Source organism: Pelophylax lessonae, assembly GCF_965119305.1.
Source record: "Pelophylax lessonae genome assembly, contig: HAP1_SCAFFOLD_267, whole genome shotgun sequence".
Lineage (NCBI taxonomy): Eukaryota > Metazoa > Chordata > Amphibia > Anura > Ranidae > Pelophylax > Pelophylax lessonae.
In genome coordinates, this window is record NW_028120073.1 from 87675 (window position 1) to 107734 (window position 20060).

The 20060-nt window shown below is 56.0% G+C and overlaps 1 protein-coding gene across 1 annotated transcript in view; it reads right to left on the bottom strand.

The window, feature by feature from the left end:
• Positions 1–333: 333 nt before the first annotated feature.
• TONSL (tonsoku like, DNA repair protein) overlaps positions 334–20060 on the bottom strand; it is a 130481-nt gene continuing 110754 nt past the window's right edge. Inside the window, exons 21-27 of the mRNA XM_082276065.1 lie at positions 18754–19049; positions 18511–18682; positions 13937–14106; positions 13699–13772; positions 13172–13305; positions 11810–11996; positions 334–589 (exon numbers count right to left, since the gene is read on the bottom strand). Coding sequence (XP_082132191.1) covers position 589; positions 11810–11996; positions 13172–13305; positions 13699–13772; positions 13937–14106; positions 18511–18682; positions 18754–19049 — 1034 coding nt within the window. The 3' untranslated portion in view covers positions 334–588. The remainder of the gene's footprint in view (positions 590–11809; positions 11997–13171; positions 13306–13698; positions 13773–13936; positions 14107–18510; positions 18683–18753; positions 19050–20060) is intronic.

Below are 20060 nucleotides of genomic sequence, written 5' to 3' on the forward strand. Positions count from 1 at the left end.
AAGTGTCCGGGGCCCCTGTTACCAATCACACCAGGAAGTGTCTGGGGCCCCTGTTACCAATCACACCAGGAAGTGTCCGGGGCCCCTGTTACCAATCACACCAGGAAGTGTCTGGGGCCCCTGTTACCAATCACACCAGGGAGTGTCCGGGGCCCCTGTTACCAATCACACCAGGAAGTGTCCGGGGCCCCTGTTACCAATCACACCAGGAAGTGTCCGGGGCCCCTGTTACCAATCACACCAGGAAGTGTCCGGGGCCCCTGTTACCAATCACACCAGGAAGTGTCTGGGGCCCCTGTTACCAATCACACCAGGAAGTGTCCGGGGCCCCTGTTACCAATCACACCAGGAAGTGTCCGGGGCCCCTGTTACCAATCACACCAGGAAGTATCCCAGGCTCTCCAATACTTGAGAAGAATCCCACCCCCTTGAATAATGGCAGCATGTGATTGGTTGAGGGCGGGAAGAATGTCCGAACACACAGAAATGGTAGACGGTGGTCTCGGATTGTCTCCCCGGACTTCATCACGTCAGATCTGCAGGGAAGACGTTTCCCGGATCTCCGCTGTCATTGGATGCCTCCAAGTTTCTGAAAATAGATATAAAGTCAGTCAGCAGGCAGAAGATGAAAGAACATTATATGGGGTCATTATATGGGAAGAGTGGTAAAGATCTTCGGGGGGGGGAGTTGGGGGGAAGAGGGAGGACCTGGGAGGAGGGGGTCATTATATGGGAAGAGTGGTAAAGATCTTCGGGGGGGGGGGAGTTGGGGGGAAGAGGGAGGACCTGGGAGGAGGGGGTCATTATATGGGAAGAGTGGTAAAGATCTTCGGGGGGGGGGGAGTTGGGGGGAAGAGGGAGGACCTGGGAGGAGGGGGTCATTATATGGGAAGAGTGGTAAAGATCTTCGGGGGGGGGAGTTGGGGGGAAGAGGGAGGACCTGGGAGGAGGGGGTCATTATTTATATGGGAAGAGTGGTAAAGATCTAGGGGGGGGGGGGGTTATTACGGACATGAGAAGTGAAGAAGATCTTGGGGGGGGGGGGCAGTGAAGCTCTCGGGGGTCATCATTGACATGTGGAGAGAGGATCTCGTGGGAGGGGAATCATTAATGGGGAGTGAAGATCTCAATGATGGTGGGGGGGGGGGGGGAGTGAAGATCTTGGGGGGAGGGGGGTCATTAATGAAGTAAAGAGGGAGTCCTTTTAAGCAGTGTACCCGCCCGCCAAGAAGTGAACCCCCAGCAGGAAAAAAAACTCTCCCCTAAGTCCGCAGAACGTAAGCAAAGGCAGGTAATGATCCGGCTCTGTCCGCCCACCCCAGGGAGAACACTCACAGCATCCTGGGATTTGTAGTCCCACAGCAGTCACCCTTCCAAAGAAAAGGCGCCTCCGGAGAGGAGAAAAACCCTTCTCTGCAATCAAGGTGTCACCAGTCCAGTCACAAAGCAATGATGGTATGAACCAAACAAACTGCTGTGTGCGTCCACCGAAGGGTTGAACCCCTTAGGACCGCTCCATCAGAAGTAGAGGGATGACATCCGATTCCACAGGGACAGAGAACTCCATGAGCCTGGAGGCCGTGCCGGAAAGAGCACCCGGATCTAAAAAATACAGATTGTCACCCCGAAAAAACACAACAAAAAAAAAAAAAAAAGGATAAAAAATGTCTGGTCCTAAATCCTAATCTGTAGTCAGAAAACGTAAGAGTGGGGGGTAATCTACCACCAGTAGAGGGGGCCCCTGTGTTGTACCCTGTAGGTAATACACCCCAAAGGTCACCATCTAGAGATCCGGCTGTGTCCTTGAATGAAGGGAAGAGAAAAGAAACCGCTGAAGCCAAAATCTGACTCCTGATGGTTCTGAAGGCCAAAGGCTGAACAGACCAGACCGGGGGAGAGCGGATCTGAGGAGAGCGGATCTGTCCCGAGGAGAGGGGATCTGTCCCCAGGAGAGCGGATCTGTCCCGAGGAGAGCGGATCGGTCCCCAGGAGAGCAGACTGGGGGAGAGCGGATCTGTCCCGAGGAGAGCGGATCTGTCCCGAGGAGAGCGGATCTGTCCCGGGGAGAGCGGATCTGTCCCGAGGAGAGCAGACTGGGGGAGAGCGGATCTGTCCCGAGGAGAGCGGATCTGTCCCAAGGAGAGCGGATCTGTCCCCAGGAGAGCGGATCTGTCCCGAGGAGAGCGGATCGGTCCCCAGGAGAGCAGACTGGGGGAGAGCGGATCTGTCCCGAGGAGAGCGGATCTGTCCCGAGGAGAGCGGATCTGTCCCGGGGAGAGCGGATCTGTCCCGAGGAGAGCAGACTGGGGGAGAGCGGATCTGTCCCGAGGAGAGCGGATCTGTCCCAAGGAGAGCGGATCTGTCCCGAGGAGAGCAGACTGGGGGAGAGCGGATCTGTCCCGAGGAGAGCGGATCTGTCCAGAGGAGAGCGGATCTGTCCCGGGGAGAGCGGATCTGTCCCGGGGAGAGCGGATCTGTCCCGGGGAGAGCGGATCTGTCCCGGGGAGAGCGGATCTGTCCCGGGGAGAGCGGATCTGTCCCGAGGAGAGAGGATCTGTCCCGAGGAGAGCGGATCTGTCCCGAAGAGAGCGGATCTGTCCCGAAGAGAGCGGATCTGTCCCGAGGAGAGCGGATCTGTCCCGAGGAGAGCGGATCTGTCCCGAGGAGAGCGGATCTGTCCCGAGGAGAGCGGATCTATCCCGAAGAGAGCGGATCTGTCCCGGGGAGAGCGGATCTGTCCCGAGGAGAGCGGATCTGTCCCGGGGAGAGCGGATCTGTCCCGAGGAGAGCAGACTGGGGGAGAGCAGACTGGGGGAGAGCGGATCTGTCCCGAGGAGAGAGGATCTGTCCCGAAGAGAGAGGATCTGTCCCGAAGAGAGCAGACTGGGGGAGAGCAGACTGGGGGAGAGCGGATCTGTCCCGAGGAGAGCGGATCTGTCCCGAGGAGAGAGGATCTGTCCCGAGGAGAGAGGATCTGTCCCGAGGAGAGAGGATCTGTCCCGAGGAGAGAGGATCTGTCCCGAGGAGAGCGGATCTGTCCCGAGGATAGAGGATCTGTCCCGAGGAGAGAGGATCTGTCCCGAGGAGAGAGGATCTGTCCCGAGGAGAGAGGATCTGTCCCGAGGAGAGCGGATCTGTCCCGAGGAGAGCAGACTGGGGGAGAGCGGATCTGTCCCCAGGAGAGCGGATCTGTCCCGAGGAGAGCGGATCGGTCCCCAGGAGAGCAGACTGGGGGAGAGCGGATCTGTCCCGAGGAGAGCGGATCTGTCCCGGGGAGAGCGGATCTGTCCCGGGGAGAGCGGATCTGTCCCGGGGAGAGCGGATCTGTCCCGAGGAGAGAGGATCTGTCCCGAGGAGAGCGGATCTGTCCCGAGGAGAGCGGATCTATCCCGAAGAGAGCGGATCTGTCCCGAGGAGAGCGGATCTGTCCCGAGGAGAGCGGATCTGTCCCGAGGAGAGCGGATCTGTCCCGAGGAGAGCGGATCTATCCCGAAGAGAGCGGATCTGTCCCGGGGAGAGCGGATCTGTCCCGAGGAGAGCGGATCTGTCCCGGGGAGAGCGGATCTGTCCCGAGGAGAGCAGACTGGGGGAGAGCGGATCTGTCCCGAGGAGAGCGGATCTGTCCCGAGGAGAGCGGATCTGTCCCGAGGAGAGAGGATCTGTCCCGAGGAGAGAGGATCTGTCCCGAGGAGAGCGGATCTGTCCCGAGGATAGAGGATCTGTCCCGAGGAGAGAGGATCTGTCCCGAGGAGAGAGGATCTGTCCCGAGGAGAGCGGATCTGTCCCGAGGAGAGCAGACTGGGGGAGAGCGGATCTGTCCCGAGGAGAGCGGATCTGTCCCGGGGAGAGCGGATCTGTCCCGAGGAGAGCAGACTGGGGGAGAGCGGATCTGTCCCGAGGAGAGCGGATCTGTCCAGAGGAGAGCGGATCTGTCCCGGGGAGAGCGGATCTGTCCCGGGGAGAGCGGATCTGTCCCGGGGAGAGCGGATCTGTCCCGGGGAGAGCGGATCTGTCCCGGGGAGAGCGGATCTGTCCCGAGGAGAGAGGATCTGTCCCGAGGAGAGAGGATCTGTCCCGAGGAGAGCGGATCTGTCCCGAAGAGAGCGGATCTGTCCCGAGGAGAGCGGATCTGTCCCGAGGAGAGCGGATCTGTCCCGAGGAGAGCGGATCTGTCCCGAGGAGAGCGGATCTATCCCGAAGAGAGCGGATCTGTCCCGGGGAGAGCGGATCTGTCCCGAGGAGAGCGGATCTGTCCCGGGGAGAGCGGATCTGTCCCGAGGAGAGCAGACTGGGGGAGAGCAGACTGGGGGAGAGCGGATCTGTCCCGAGGAGAGAGGATCTGTCCCGAAGAGAGAGGATCTGTCCCGAAGAGAGCAGACTGGGGGAGAGCAGACTGGGGGAGAGCGGATCTGTCCCGAGGAGAGCGGATCTGTCCCGAGGAGAGAGGATCTGTCCCGAGGAGAGAGGATCTGTCCCGAGGAGAGAGGATCTGTCCCGAGGAGAGAGGATCTGTCCCGAGGAGAGAGGATCTGTCCCGAGGAGAGCGGATCTGTCCCGAGGATAGAGGATCTGTCCCGAGGAGAGAGGATCTGTCCCGAGGAGAGAGGATCTGTCCCGAGGAGAGAGGATCTGTCCCGAGGAGAGCGGATCTGTCCCGAGGAGAGCAGACTGGGGGAGAGCGGATCTGTCCCCAGGAGAGCGGATCTGTCCCGAGGAGAGCGGATCGGTCCCCAGGAGAGCAGACTGGGGGAGAGCGGATCTGTCCCGAGGAGAGCGGATCTGTCCCGGGGAGAGCGGATCTGTCCCGGGGAGAGCGGATCTGTCCCGGGGAGAGCGGATCTGTCCCGAGGAGAGAGGATCTGTCCCGAGGAGAGCGGATCTGTCCCGAGGAGAGCGGATCTATCCCGAAGAGAGCGGATCTGTCCCGAGGAGAGCGGATCTGTCCCGAGGAGAGCGGATCTGTCCCGAGGAGAGCGGATCTGTCCCGAGGAGAGCGGATCTATCCCGAAGAGAGCGGATCTGTCCCGGGGAGAGCGGATCTGTCCCGAGGAGAGCGGATCTGTCCCGGGGAGAGCGGATCTGTCCCGAGGAGAGCAGACTGGGGGAGAGCGGATCTGTCCCGAGGAGAGCGGATCTGTCCCGAGGAGAGCGGATCTGTCCCGAGGAGAGCGGATCTGTCCCGAGGAGAGAGGATCTGTCCCGAGGAGAGAGGATCTGTCCCGAGGAGAGCGGATCTGTCCCGAGGAGAGCGGATCTGTCCCGAGGATAGAGGATCTGTCCCGAGGAGAGAGGATCTGTCCCGAGGAGAGAGGATCTGTCCCGAGGAGAGCGGATCTGTCCCGAGGAGAGCAGACTGGGGGAGAGCGGATCTGTCCCGAGGAGAGCGGATCTGTCCCGAGGAGAGCGGATCTGTCCCGAGGAGAGAGGATCTGTCCCGAGGAGAGAGGATCTGTCCCGAGGAGAGAGGATCTGTCCCGAGGAGAGCGGATCTGTCCCGAGGATAGAGGATCTGTCCCGAGGAGAGAGGATCTGTCCCGAGGAGAGAGGATCTGTCCCGAGGAGAGAGGATCTGTCCCGAGGAGAGAGGATCTGTCCCGAGGAGAGCGGATCTGTCCCGAGGAGAGCAGACTGGGGGAGAGAGGATCTGTCCCGAGGAGAGCGGATCTGTCCCGAGGAGAGAGGATCTGTCCCGAGGAGAGCGGATCTGTCCCGAGGAGAGAGGATCTGTCCCGAGGAGAGCGGATCTGTCCCGAGGAGAGCGGATCTGTCCCGAGGAGAGCGGATCTGTCCCGAGGAGAGCGGATCTGTCCCGGGGAGAGCGGATCTGTCCCGAGGAGAGAGGATCTGTCCCGAGGAGAGCGGATCTGTCCCGAGGAGAGCGGATCTGTCCCGAAGAGAGTGGATCTGTCCCGGGGAGAGAGGATCTGTCCCAAGGAGAGCAGACTGGGGGAGAGCGGATCTGTCCCGAGGAGAGCGGATCTGTCCCGAGGAGAGCGGATCTGTCCCGAGGAGAGCGGATCTGTCCCGAAGAGAGTGGATCTGTCCCGAAGAGAGTGGATCTGTCCCAAGGAGAGCAGACTGGGGGAGAGCGGATCTGTCCCGAGGAGAGAGGATCTGTCCCGAGGAGAGCGGATCTGTCCCGAGGATAGAGGATCTGTCCCGAGGAGAGAGGATCTGTCCCGAGGAGAGAGGATCTGTCCCGAGGAGAGAGGATCTGTCCCGAGGAGAGCGGATCTGTCCCGAGGAGAGCGGATCTGTCCCGAGGAGAGCGGATCTGTCCCGAGGAGAGCGGATCTGTCCCCGAGGAGAGCGGATCTGTCCCGAGGAGAGCGGATCTGTCCCGAGGAGAGAGGATCTGTCCCGAGGAGAGCGGATCTGTCCCGGGGAGAGCGGATCTGTCCCGAGGAGAGAGGATCTGTCCCGAGGAGAGCGGATCTGTCCCGAGGAGAGCGGATCTGTCCCGAGGAGAGCGGATCTGTCCCGAGGAGAGAGGATCTGTCCCGAGGAGAGCGGATCTGTCCCGAGGAGAGCGGATCTGTCCCGAGGAGAGCGGATCTGTCCCGAAGAGAGCGGATCTGTCCCGAGGAGAGCGGATCTGTCCCGAGGAGAGCGGATCTGTCCCGGGGAGAGCGGATCTGTCCCGGGGAGAGCGGATCTGTCCCGAGGAGAGCGGATCTGTCCCGAGGAGAGCAGATCTGTCCCCGAGGAGAGCAGATCTGTCTGTATATCAATGCATCTCTTACATGTCTCTAAGATGGCCACTCTGCCCCTTGACCCTTGTCATCACTCCTGGGTGGAGCCAGCCTTAAAGAAACAGTACATGTGAAACCCTTCAGGTATAACACCTTCCATCAGTCCCTAAAAAAAAAAAAACAACAAAAAAAAAAAAACACAACAAAACGAGAACAGGCATAAAACAGTAACTCATAATTGTCCCATGCAGTCCTCCAACTCATGAGATTCACATGGCTTCTTCCGCGTCCGGATGTGAGAACAACTTCCAGGGACGCTACGGGGAGAACATGGCAGCAGATCACTTTCGGCAGGCCCGTCGATAGTCTCGTAACTGGTCTTGCAGCTGAAACCGGTCAGGAGGGCGACTGCGTCGTTGAGGACGGGCACCCAGCGACTCGGGACCGGAGGAAGCAGGGCTGGCCGGAATGGACACCGGCGGGGCCAAGAGAGGGGATCCCCTCGCTCAGAGGGTGAACAGACCTCTGGACCAGGGCTGGAGGGCTCTGTTGGAGCTGAGTTCAAAAGTTCAGAGTCCCTCCAAGCATCAGTCTCAATGCCTCCTGATCCGGTAGGAGCAGATCCTGGAGACACTGGAGGTGCAGCAGATGTCAGGGATTCGGGCAGCTGAGAACGAGGACGCAATTGGTCTGCATGCCGTCTGCAAATGGAACCATCTTCCAGGCAGACCCGATACATTTTGGGTCCCAAAGTCTCTGCGACGATAGCAGGAAGCCGAGTGTTGGAAGCGCCATAAGATCGAGCCCATACCTTTTTCTGGGCTGTAAACCGGGGAATCTCATCGTGTTCGACCCTCTTGTCTTGGGACTGCCGTACATGTTCCTGGACCCTTTGAGGGCGGAGCATGTCCAAAACAGTCCATGGCTGCCGACCCAAAAGAAGTTCAGCTGGAGTTTTTCCAGTGGTTGCATGTGGTGTGGTTCTGTAAGCAGAAAGTAAGGAGTCCAGCTGCTGCGGTGACAGGGACTGTTGTTTACTTGTAGCCACAGTAGCTTTGAAATAGCGTTTGAAGGTCTGTACAAACCTTTCTGCTTGACCATTTGTAGCCGGGTGGTAAGGTGCGGTCAACTTGTGTTTGATGTTGTGGGCAGTCAGGAAACTCTGAAACTCCTGGCTTGTGAATTGTGCACCGTTGTCTGTGACAATTTCTCTGGGGTATCCAAACGTAGCAGCGAGATGTAACAGTATGGAAATCGTCGCCTTAGTCATCGGCTGGGTAACAGGAATGACCTCAGGCCACTTTGAATGGGCATCAATAATGATCAAAAAGGTGTGTCCCCTGATCGGGCCTGCAAAGTCCAAGTGTAGGCGAAACCAGGGAACCGTGGGCTAAGTCCAGGGCTGGACGCACCCTCGAGGAGGGTCTCTTGCAGTTTGTGCACATCCAGCACATGCATTCACATATGTCGTGATATCGGAGTCTAGGTTCGGCCACCACACATAGCCTCGGGCCTTTTGTTTCATACGTGTGCCCCCGGGATGACCAGTATGTAGCAAGTCCAGAATGTGTCTCCAGAGGGTCTGTGGAACGATCACTCGGTCTCCCCATAAAACACAGTTGCCAGCCACAGTTAATTCCAGACGCCTACGGAAGTAAGGTTCATAATCATGTCTGACAGTTGCAGGCCAACCGTACCGTACCCAGGAGAGTATTGTCTTAAGGAAGGTATCCTTGGCTGTATGGGCTGCTACTTCCCCGGAAGACAGAAAGGACAGGCTGGTGTAACGACAACTCTTGACAGGTGGAGAAGAGTCTGTTAATGTCCTTGTCAGACGGGACATGGCGTTCACATTAGCATTGGCATTATGGCTGCGATACTGGATTTTGTAGCTATATGCTCCCAAGAATAGGGCATAGCGTTGAAGACGGGCCGCAGTCGTCTGGGAGATGCCTTTGTCAGGGCTAAAGATCTGAAGGAGTGGTTTATGATCAGTCAGTATGGTGAATTCCCTACCATACAGGTAAAGATGAAACTTCTTAATTGCCCATATGAGCGCCAGAGCCTCTTTGTCAATGTTAGAGTAATTGCTTTCTGCTTTTGTCAAGGACCTGGAGGCGAATGCCACAGGTTTCTCTGACCCATCTGGTAAAACGTGAGATAGTACAGCCCCTAGACCATAGGGTGAGGCATCACAAGCCAATGTGAGAGGCCTTTGGAGGTCATAGTGCACGAGCATGCGTGAAGCCAACAGCTTTCGCTTAGAAACTTCAAAAGCACGTTGGCATGCAGCCGACCAGTTCCATCTGGAGTGTTTCCCAAAAGCATGATCAACGGAAACAAAGTGTGTGCTAGATCCGGCAGGAATTTGTGGTAATAGTTCAGCAAGCCCAGGTATGATCGCAGCTGTTGGACGTTGGTTGGGGCTGGAGCTTTTACTAAAGCATCAACTTTGGCTTCCGTGGTGTGTATACCCTCTGCATCCACAAGGTTGCCACAAAACTCCAATTTAGGTACCATGAATTGGCATTTTGCCAATTTCACTTTTAGACCCTGCTCTTGGAGTCTCGCCAACACAAGCTCCACGTTACGCTTGTGTTCCTGGTCCGTCAGGCCCGTGATGAGCATGTCATCTAACAGGCACTGTGTGAAAGGAATGTGTGCCCAAATCTCATCCATTTTGCGTTGCCAAATGGCTGGGGCGGAGGCTACACCAAACACCATCTGATTGTATTCATACAGTCCCTTGTGAGTGTTGATTGTTAGAAACTTGCGGGACGAAGGGTGGACCTCAAACTGTAAATAAGCTTGCCTGAGATCAAGCTTGGTGAACTTTTGACCTCCTGCAAGAGGCAAAAATGTCATCTACTCTGGGTAGGGGATACTGGTCTATCTCCAGTTGAGAATTTAGTGCCATGCGGAAATTGCCACAAATACGTAAGTCCCCATTCGCTTTCTTTACTGGTACAACTGGTGATGCCCACTCGCTGTGCTCTACCTTTGAGATGACACCTTGTTCCTCCAGCCGGCTTAGTTCAGCTTCCACACCTGCTCGGAGTGCGAAAGGTACCGTCCGAGCTTTGAAGAACCTAGGCTGGGCGTTGGGTTTCAGCCCGAGTCTCACACAGTCATGCTTTATTTTCCCCAAATGGTTATCAAAGACTTGTGGGAATCGCTGTTTCAGGGATTCCACCCATCCCTCGTTATCTCTTGATGGGATGGTCACGGTGTTGCAGGGGTTAATGGCGATGTCTGGCATGCCAAAGTGAGCAATCCAGTCTCTCCCAAAGAGAGGGGGCCCCCCATGTTCTAGGATATATAATGGCATTCTCTTTGTCTGACCCTTGTAGGATACCTGTACTTTCACGTACCCCAGTGGGTGGAGTATCTGCTTTGAATATGTCTGCAGTTTGATTGGTGTTGGACGGACAGTTGTTCGGATCAGAAGTTTTCTCCATTGTTTCTGGGTGATAACTGAAACTGCTGCTCCTGTGTCTACATCCATCTTGAGTTTCTTTCCTTCCACGGTTACCTCTACAGTCATTGCTGAGGGTGCTGAATGCATATGATGTATGTCCAATCTGTGGAGCACTTCCTCATCCTCTGATTCAGATGACGATGTATATCTTCCCACCATATATGCCTTTGTCCTGGGGTTCAGAGGTTGTTTATTTCGCACCTTCTTACTACGGCAGACTCGTTTCAGATGGCCTGCCTTTCCACAATTATGACAGAGCTGATCCTTAAACCGGCAGACTTTGTGATCATGGTCTGTATTCCCACAACGGTAGCAAGCTGACGTCCTGGTTGGTGAGGGTCTATATTTCCAGTTTGCTGCTGTTGGCTTGACTGCTGTTTTGAAAGCTTCCTCTTTAACCTCTTCCCTTCTGCTCTGGGGGTTCAATGCCTCTGTATCTTTCACAGCCATTTCCATCACTGAAGCTATCTCATTTGCCTTTGTAAGGGTAAGGTCTTTCTCTGGTAACAGTCTCTTTAGGCTAGACTCACTATTCAGTCCCATGACAAACTTATCCCTCAGTGCAGTCGGTAAATACTCCCCAAAAGAACAGGTTGAGGCTAGTCTGCGAAGGGCGAGCACATAAGTCTTAATATCTTCACCCGGCTGCTGCTGCCGCTGATAAAACCTGAATCTTTCTGCAATCTCTAGTGGTTTAGGCTGGAAGTGATTCCATAACAGTGTCAGGAGCTCTGCCAAAGTCTTAGTTGCTGGTTTTTCAGGGAAAAGGAGATCCCTAAGAGTGTCATATGTCCTAGCACCAACCAGTGTCAGAAATACTGCTACTTGCCTGTCGCCTGGGATGGCATTTGCACAAAAATACTGTTCCAGTCTCTCAATCCAGGAACTCCAGGTTGTCTGTTCTCCATCAAATTCACTTAATGTCCCGATCAATGACATTTTCCTGCTGGGCTCTGTGGGTGTTTGTATCCAGCTGACAATCCAGAGTTTTTTTCTTCTTTTCTTTTCTCACACGGATAGTAACCTTGTAAATCCCATCCTCGTCGCCACTGTTATATTCTCCGTGTTGTGAAAGACACAGGACTCGGATCTGGAACAACGGATGTTTATTCAGGACTCTCTGTACACTCCAACATGCATTACAGGACAGCTCAGTATATCAATGAATCTCTTACATGTCTCTAAGATGGCCACTCTGCCCCTTGACCCTTGTCATCACTCCTGGGTGGAGCCAGCCTTAAAGTAACAGTACATGTGAAACCCTTCAGGTATAATAGCCTGTGTACTGGAACGAATGTCATATGAAATATGGTGCCTCCATGTACTATAACGAATGTGGTATGATGTAGATAGTTGGGTGTAGAGGACCATTGTCAGTCATAGATGTTTATCGGACGCTGTGATCTTTATTCCTGGGTTGGAGAACATTCAATCTTTCTCTAATACCGGTCTGTCTGGGTAGGAATGAAGATCGGTATTCATAGATTTCATCTAATTGGCTTCTGTCCTCCTGGATTTCTCTTTTGATGGGAGGGGCCCCAGGATTGTCCCTGGTGAGGTCTGAGATTGTACAGACATTCCCATACAATGGAAGATTTCATGGCTGGAGACAGTAAAGAGGAGATTGTCCTCCACTTACCATTCCTGAGCTCTCCTGAGGAAGAGTTTGTTTTGACGGCACACGGCCAGAGCCTCCCCGCCCCACGCCTGCGTCACCGACTCCCGATCCTTCCTGGAGAGGCTCTGGGATCCCAGCCGTAGTTCATGAAGCAGCGATGACACTCCGTCCAATAAGGATCTGTTGAGGGGCCCCTGAATGGCGCATCCTGCATGAAGAGCACAGTCAGTGTTGGTGAAAAGACCCCCCGGGAAATCCCAGACCAGCCTCTAGAAATTCCATCCCACCCTCACCAGACTTGCCTCTAGAGATCCCACACTGGCCTCCAGAAATCACAAAACACCATCTAGAATCCCAGACCACCCTCTAGAATCCCAGAACTCCCTCTAGAATCCCAGAACTCCCTCTAGAATCCCAGACCACCCTCTAGAATCCCAGACCACCCTCTAGAATCCCAGACCACCCTCTAGAATCCCAGAACTCCCTCTAGAATCCCAGACCACCCTCTAGAATCCCAGACCACCCTCTAGAATCCCAGACCACCCTCTAGAATCCCAGAACTCCCTCTAGAATCCCAGACCGCCCTCTAGAATCCCAGACCGCCCTCTAGAATCCCAGACCTCCCTCTAGAATCCCAGACCTCCCTCTAGAATCCCAGACCGCCCTCTAGAATCCCAGACCTCCCTCTAGAATCCCAGACCGCCCTCTAGAATCCCAGACCGCCCTCTAGAATCCCAGACCGCCCTCTAGAATCCCAGACCTCCCTCTAGAATCCCAGACCTCCCTCTAGAATCCCAGACCACCCTCTAGAATCCCAGAACTCCCTCTAGAATCCCAGACCACCCTCTAGAATCCCAGAACTCCCTCTAGAAATTCCAGACTGGCGTACAGAAATCCCACTCCATATTAACGGCCCAGCAAACTCATATCGGTGTGAAGGTCAGCTCTCCACAAATCATGTGGTCATACAATGTATATGACTAATAATCAGCAGCAGAGCCCTCCAGAAATAAGGCGGCCTGAAGATGGTCAGAGAAGGGGAGCTGCTCATTGGTTGCAGTCAATACAGGGAATACACTCAATGGATTTGGACTTTCTGGAATTAAGGCATTTAATGATTGGATTCTTCAGTTGTGGCAATAACGCTCTTACGTGTGGCTCCAACGAGGACCATAATGGATGGTTTGGAGTTTTTTTTGGAGAATATGAAGCAGTGCACCGAACTAACGAACTGAAAACCTCCCCCTCCCCCTCCCATTCCAATGGCAGACGTAGACCATACAGACAATGACCATCTCCCTGCGACTTTGTATATGAACTATGGAGTCCATTAATGTCCCTCATTAATGTCCCTCATTAATGTCCCTCATCATCGTCCCTCACCTGAGAGGTGCAGCTCATCCATCTCCTGGTTTCTCTCCTGAATGGCGAATAAGAGAGACTCAAATCCTTTCACTCCCACTTTAGGATTTCCAGAGAGGTCCAAAGTCTTCAGAGAAGAGGAGACCAGGAGACACCTGGGAGGGGAGAGAGCAGAGTGTCACCAACACAGGTCAGGGGGGGGAGGGGAGAGAGCCGAGTGTCACCAACACAGGTCAGGGGGGGAGGGGAGAGAGCCGAGTGTCACCAACCATACACAGACCATGTCCACCGAGAGATCCAACACAGGCCAGGGGGAGGGGAGGGGGGAGAGAGAGGTCAGGGGGGAGGGGAGAGAGAGGTCAGGGGGGAGGGGAGGGGGGAGGGGAGAGGTCAGGGGGAGGGGAGGAGAGAGGTGAGGGGGGAGGGGAGAGAGAGGTCAGGGGGGAGGGGAGGGGGGAGAGAGAGGTCAGGGGGGAGGGGAGAGGTCAGGGGGGAGGGGAGAGAGAGGTCAGGGGGGAGGGGTAGATGAAGAGGGACTCCGGACGTACCTGGCTAAGTCCTGTACGGATTCATCACTGAGGTTGTTGCAGGAGAGGACGAGGTGAGATAAAACACAACCATCCTACCAGAGAGGAGAAACATGAGGACCATCAGAAGAAACATTGGGAAGGAGGACCGCCCTGTCCCCGGAGGGAGGACCGCCCTGTCCCCGGAGGGAGGACCGCCCTGTCCCCGGACAGAGAACCGCCCTGCGTCCTTCATGTTCCTGTGTGGCTCTACACTTACCTGAGACAGATATCTGACCACTGACTCCACCATGAGGGCCTCTCCTGAGGTCACAGCCTGGAGATCCAAGCGGGAGATGACATCATGAGGAAGAGTCTTCAGGATCAGCTCCACCCCAATGGAGCCCAGAGGATTATGGGAGAGAGAGAGGTTCTTCATGTGGACGCTGCCTACAGGAGGAGACCAGAACTGTGATTAGAGTATGCAAGGACTGGATCTGAAGAGAGGAGACTATAGGGACCAGACCTGAGGAGAGGAGACTATAGGGACCGGACCTGAGGAGAGGAGACTATAGGGACCGGACCTGAGGAGAGGAGACTATAGGGACTGGATCTGAGAAGAGGAGGCTATAGGGACCAGACCTGAGGACAGGAGACTATAGGGACCGGACCTGAGGACAGGAGACTATAGGGACCGGACCTGAGAAGAGGAGGCTATAGGGACTGGATCTGAAGAGAGGAGACTATAGGGACCGGACCTGAGGAGAGGAGACTATAGGGACCGGACCTGAGGACAGGAGACTATAGGGACCGGACCTGAGAAGAGGAGGCTATAGGGACTGGATCTGAGAAGAGGAGGCTATAGGGACCAGACCTGAGGACAGGAGACTATAGGGACCGGACCTGAGGACAGGAGACTATAGGGACCGGACCTGAGAAGAGGAGGCTATAGGGACTGGATCTGAAGAGAGGAGACTATAGGGACCAGACCTGAGGACAGGAGACTATAGGGACCGGACCTGAGGAGAGGAGACTATAGGGACCGGACCTGAGGAGAGGAGACTATAGGGACCGGACCTGAGGAGAGGAGACTATAGGGACTGGATCTGAGAAGAGGAGGCTATAGGGACCAGACCTGAGGACAGGAGACTATAGGGACCGGACCTGAGGACAGGAGACTATAGGGACCGGACCTGAGGACAGGAGACTATAGGGACCGGACCTGAGAAGAGGAGGCTATAGGGACTGGATCTGAAGAGAGGAGACTATAGGGACCGGACCTGAGGAGAGGAGACTATAGGGACCGGACCTGAGGACAGGAGACTATAGGGACCGGACCTGAGAAGAGGAGGCTATAGGGACTGGATCTGAGAAGAGGAGGCTATAGGGACCAGACCTGAGGACAGGAGACTATAGGGACCGGACCTGAGGACAGGAGACTATAGGGACCGGACCTGAGAAGAGGAGGCTATAGGGACTGGATCTGAAGAGAGGAGACTATAGGGACCGGACCTGAGGAGAGGAGACTATAGGGACCGGACCTGAGGACAGGAGACTATAGGGACCGGACCTGAGAAGAGGAGGCTATAGGGACTGGATCTGAAGAGAGGAGACTATAGGGACCGGACCTGAGGACAGGAGGCTATAGGGACTGGATCTGAAGAGAGGAGACTATAGGGACCAGACCTGAGGACAGGAGACTATAGGGACCGGACCTGAGAAGAGGAGGCTATAGGGACTGGATCTGAAGAGAGGAGACTATAGGGACTGGACCTGAGGACAGGAGACTATAGGGACCAGACCTGAGAAGAGGAGGCTATAGGGACCGGACCTGAGAAGAGGAGGCTATAGGGACTGGATCTGAAGAGAGGAGACTATAGGGACCGGACCTGAGAAGAGGAGGCTATAGGGACTGGATCTGAAGAGAGGAGACTATAGGGACCGGACCTGAGAAGAGGAGGCTATAGGGACTGGATCTGAAGAGAGGAGACTATAGGGAACGGACCAGAGGAGAAGAGACTCTAGGGACCGCACCTGAGGAGAGGAGACTATAGGGACCGCACCTGAGGAGAGGAGACTATAGGGATCAGACCTGAGGAGAGGAGACTATAGGGACCAGACCTGAAAAGAGGAGACTATAGGGACCGCACCTGAGGAGAAGAGACTCTAGGGACTGGATCTGCAGAGAGGAGACTATAGGGACCGGACCTGAGAAGAGGAGACTCTAGGGACCGGACCTGAGAAGAGGAGACTCTAGGGACCGGACCTGAGAAGAGGAGACTCTAGGGACCGCACCTGAGAAGAGGAGACTATAGGGACCGGTCCTGGGAAGAGGAGACCATAGGGACCGGACCTGGGAAGAGGAGACTATAGGGACCGCACCTGGGAAGAGGAGACCATAGGGACCAGACTTGGGAAGAGGAGACTATAGGGACCGGACCAGGGAAGAGGAGACCATAGGGACCAGACTTGGGAAGAGGAGACTATAGGGACCGGACCAGGGAAGAGGAGACCATAGGGACCAGACCTGGGAAGAGGAGACTATAGGGACCGGACCTGGGAAGAGGAGACTATAGGGACCGGACTTGGGAAGAGGAGACTATAGGGACCGGACCAGGGAAGAGGAGACCATAGGGACCAGACCTGGGAAGAGGAGACTATAGGGACCAGACTCAAGCAGAGGAGACTATAGGGACCAGACTCAAGCAGAGGAGACTATAGGACTGACACATTCAGGACATGATCCTCATACAGACAAGCAGACAATGGACAAATCCATCCACACCTCCGGAAGGGCGCACAACCGCGGACACAGCGCCAATATCCAGCATTCAGCACACGGAATTCTCAGATCTCAGATATAACAAAAACATTTACAACCAACGTTCCGGAGACACGAGAGGTCACCCTGAGAAAGAGGAGCCCTAAAACTACAATTCAGATCTATTACTTCTGTGTACAGCAAGCGGCAAGTGCTCCACTAGACACGAGGGGTGGGGGGCTCCACTAGACACGAGGGGTGGGGGGCTCCACTAAACACGAGAGGTGGGGGGCTCCACTAGACACGAGGGGTGGGGGGCTCCACTAGACACGAGAGGTGGGGGGCTCCACTAGACACGAGGGGTGGGGGGCTCCACTAGACACGAGGGGTGGGGGGCTCCACTAGACACGAGCGGTGGGGGCTCCACTAGACACGAGGGGTGGGGGGGCTCCACTAGACACGAGGGGTGGGGGGGCTCCACTAGACACGAGAGGTGGGGGGGGCTCCACTAGACACGAGGGGTGGGGGGGCTCCACTAGACACGAGGGGTGGGGGGCTCCACTAGACACGAGGGGTGGGGGGGCTCCACTAGACACGAGGGGTGGGGGGGCTCCACTAGACACGAGGGGTGGGGGGCTCCACTAGACACGAGGGGTGGGGGGGCTCCACTAGACACGAGGGGTGGGGGGCTCCACTAGACACGAGGGGTGGGGGGGCTCCACTAGACACGAGGGGTGGGGGGCTCCACTAGACACGAGGGGTGGGGGGGCTCCACTAGACACGAGGGGTGGGGGGGCTCCACTAGACACGAGGGGTGGGGGGCTCCACTAGACACGAGGGGTGGGGGGGCTCCACTAGACACGAGGGGTGGGGGGCTCCACTAGACACGAGGGGTGGGGGGCTCCACTAGACACGAGGGGTGGGGGGCTCCACTAGACACGAGGGGTGGGGGGCTCCACTAGACACGAGCGGTGGGGGCTCCACTAGACACGAGGGGTGGGGGGGCTCCACTAGACACGAGGGGTGGGGGGCTCCACTAGACACTAGGGGTGGGGGGGCTCCACTAGACACGAGGGATGGGGGGGCTCCACTAGACACGAGGGATGGGGGGCTCCACTAGAAACGAGGGGTGGGGGGCTCCACTAGACACGAGGGGTGGGGGGGCTCCACTAGACACGAGGGGTGGGGGGGCTCCACTAGACACGAGGGGTGGGGGGCTCCACTAGACACGAGGGGTGGGGTGCTCCATTAGACACGGGGGCTACACTAGACATGGGGGGGTGGGGGCTCCACTAGACACGAGGGGTGGGGGGGCTCCACTAGACACGAGGGGCGGGGGGCTCCACTAGACACGAGGGGTGGGGGGCTCCACTAGACACGAGGGGTGGGGGGCTCCACTAGACACGAGGGGCAGGTGCTCCACTAGACACGAGGGGTGGGGGGGCTCCACTAGACACGAGGGGTGGGGGGCTCCACTAGACACGAGGGGTGGGGGGCTCCACTAGACACGAGGGGTGAGGGGCTCCACTAGACACAAGGGGTGGGGGTGCTCCACTAGACACGAGGGGTGGGGGGCTCCACTAGACACGAGGGGTGGGGGGCTCCATTAGAGTCAGGGGGATGTTATAAAAAGGAAAGCACTCCTAGTGGAAGTGAAGTGCAGTCAGGAGGGTACATTTCAGGAAGAAGGGAGAGCGCCTCTAAGTGTAGTAAACTATAAAGGGGTCGCTCACATGTAAGTAGCTAGAACTGGCTCATCGATCGGGTGGGCATCCCCTTAGTACTGCCGGCAAGGAACGCCGGCCATGGGAGGTGCAGCACGTTTCGGGTGAAGCGCAGTACCGCTCCTTCTTTCAGCTTTGAGCCGGTTTTAGATTCTTACATGTGATTGGCTCCTAGTTTTCTATAAATGATTTTCTCTCTTACACTTGGAGGCGCTCTCCCTTTCTACAAAGCGGATTTCCTCTTGCCCCAAGTGAATGGACTTCATAACTGGATTTTATTCAGGACTTTCCAAGGACTAGATTGGGGTTCTTCTATTAGTACAGACGATCGGCTTTCTGCCATATATTGGGTACATCTCAGGAACTGACCTCTGAAGGCGTTGGCCAATAGGAGGCGATATTGCTGCAAGAACTTGGCGGAGAGCTGGCACCCCCGGAGGCTGATAGTGGTCAGCACAGGGCAATGGTGAAGTAACGAGGCCAGAGGTTGTGTCAGCCCATCCCCCAGCGGGTTCAAGCTGAGATCCAACTCCTCAAGTTTCTAAAAGAGAAGACAAACAATTGACTGAGAATCAGACGAGGACAACGGCCCAACGTACCCCAGAATCTTACCTCAAAGTTCCCCCCATCTGCCGGCACCAACTTTCTGATCCCCTCCTGGGTCAGCCGGTTACAGGACAGGTTGAGATGGGTGAGGTGGGGGATGGTACAGAGCATGGCTGAGAGCTCCTCCATATCTGCATCTCCCAGGATGTTCCCACTCAGGTGCAACTGGCGCAAGGATGACTGCAATTTCAAGGCACGCAGCAGGGGGCGCAACTCCCCCGACTTCAGGGCCAGGCGGCAGAGAGACAAGGAAGTGCTGACCTCCTGGAGATCCAGAGCCTTCAGTACCAAACCGTTCTCCTCTGTAAGAGAGCACATTGGGGGATCAGAATGGACCCCAGAACCTCCTGGTGGATCATAATGGACCCCAGAACCTCCTGGAGGATCATAATGGACCCCAGAACCTCCTGGAGGAGCATAATGGACCCCAGAACCTCCTGGAGGAACATACTGGACCCCAGAACCTCCTGGAGGAGCATAATGGACCCCAGAACCTCCTGGAGGAACATAATGGACCCCAGAACCTCCTGGAGGAACATAATGGACCCCAGAACCTCCTGGAGGAACATACTGGACCCCAGAACCTCCTGGAGGAACATAATGGACCCCAGAACCTCCTGGAGGAACATACTGGACCCCAGAATATCCTGGAGGAACATAATGGACCCCAGAACCTCCTGGAGGAACATAATGGACCCCAGAACCTCCTGGAGGAGCATAATGGACCCCAGAACCTCCTGGAGGAACATAATGGACCCCAGAACCTCCTGGAGGAGCATAATGGACCCCAGAACCTCCTGGAGGAACATAATGGACCCCAGAACCTCCTGGAGGAGCATAATGGACCCCAGAACCTCCTGGAGGAGCATAATGGACCCCAGAACCTCCTGGAGGAACATAATGGACCCCAGAACCTCCTGGTGGAACATAATGGACCCCAGAACCTCCTGGAGGAGCATAATGGACCCCAGAACCTCCTGGAGGAACATAATGGACCCCAGAACCTCCTGCTGGATCATAATGGACCCCAGAACCTCCTGGAGGAACATAATGGACCCCAGAATATCCTGGAGGAACATAATGGACCCCAGAACCTCCTGGTGGATCATAATGGACCCCAGAACCTCCTGGAGGAACATAATGGACCCCAGAACCTCCTGGAGGAACATAATGGACCCCAGAACCTCCTGGAGGAACATAATGGACCCCAGAACCTCCTGGAGGAACATAATGGACCCCAGAACCTCCTGGAGGAACATAATGGACCCCAGAACATCCTGGAGGAACATACTGGACCCCAGAATATCCTGGAG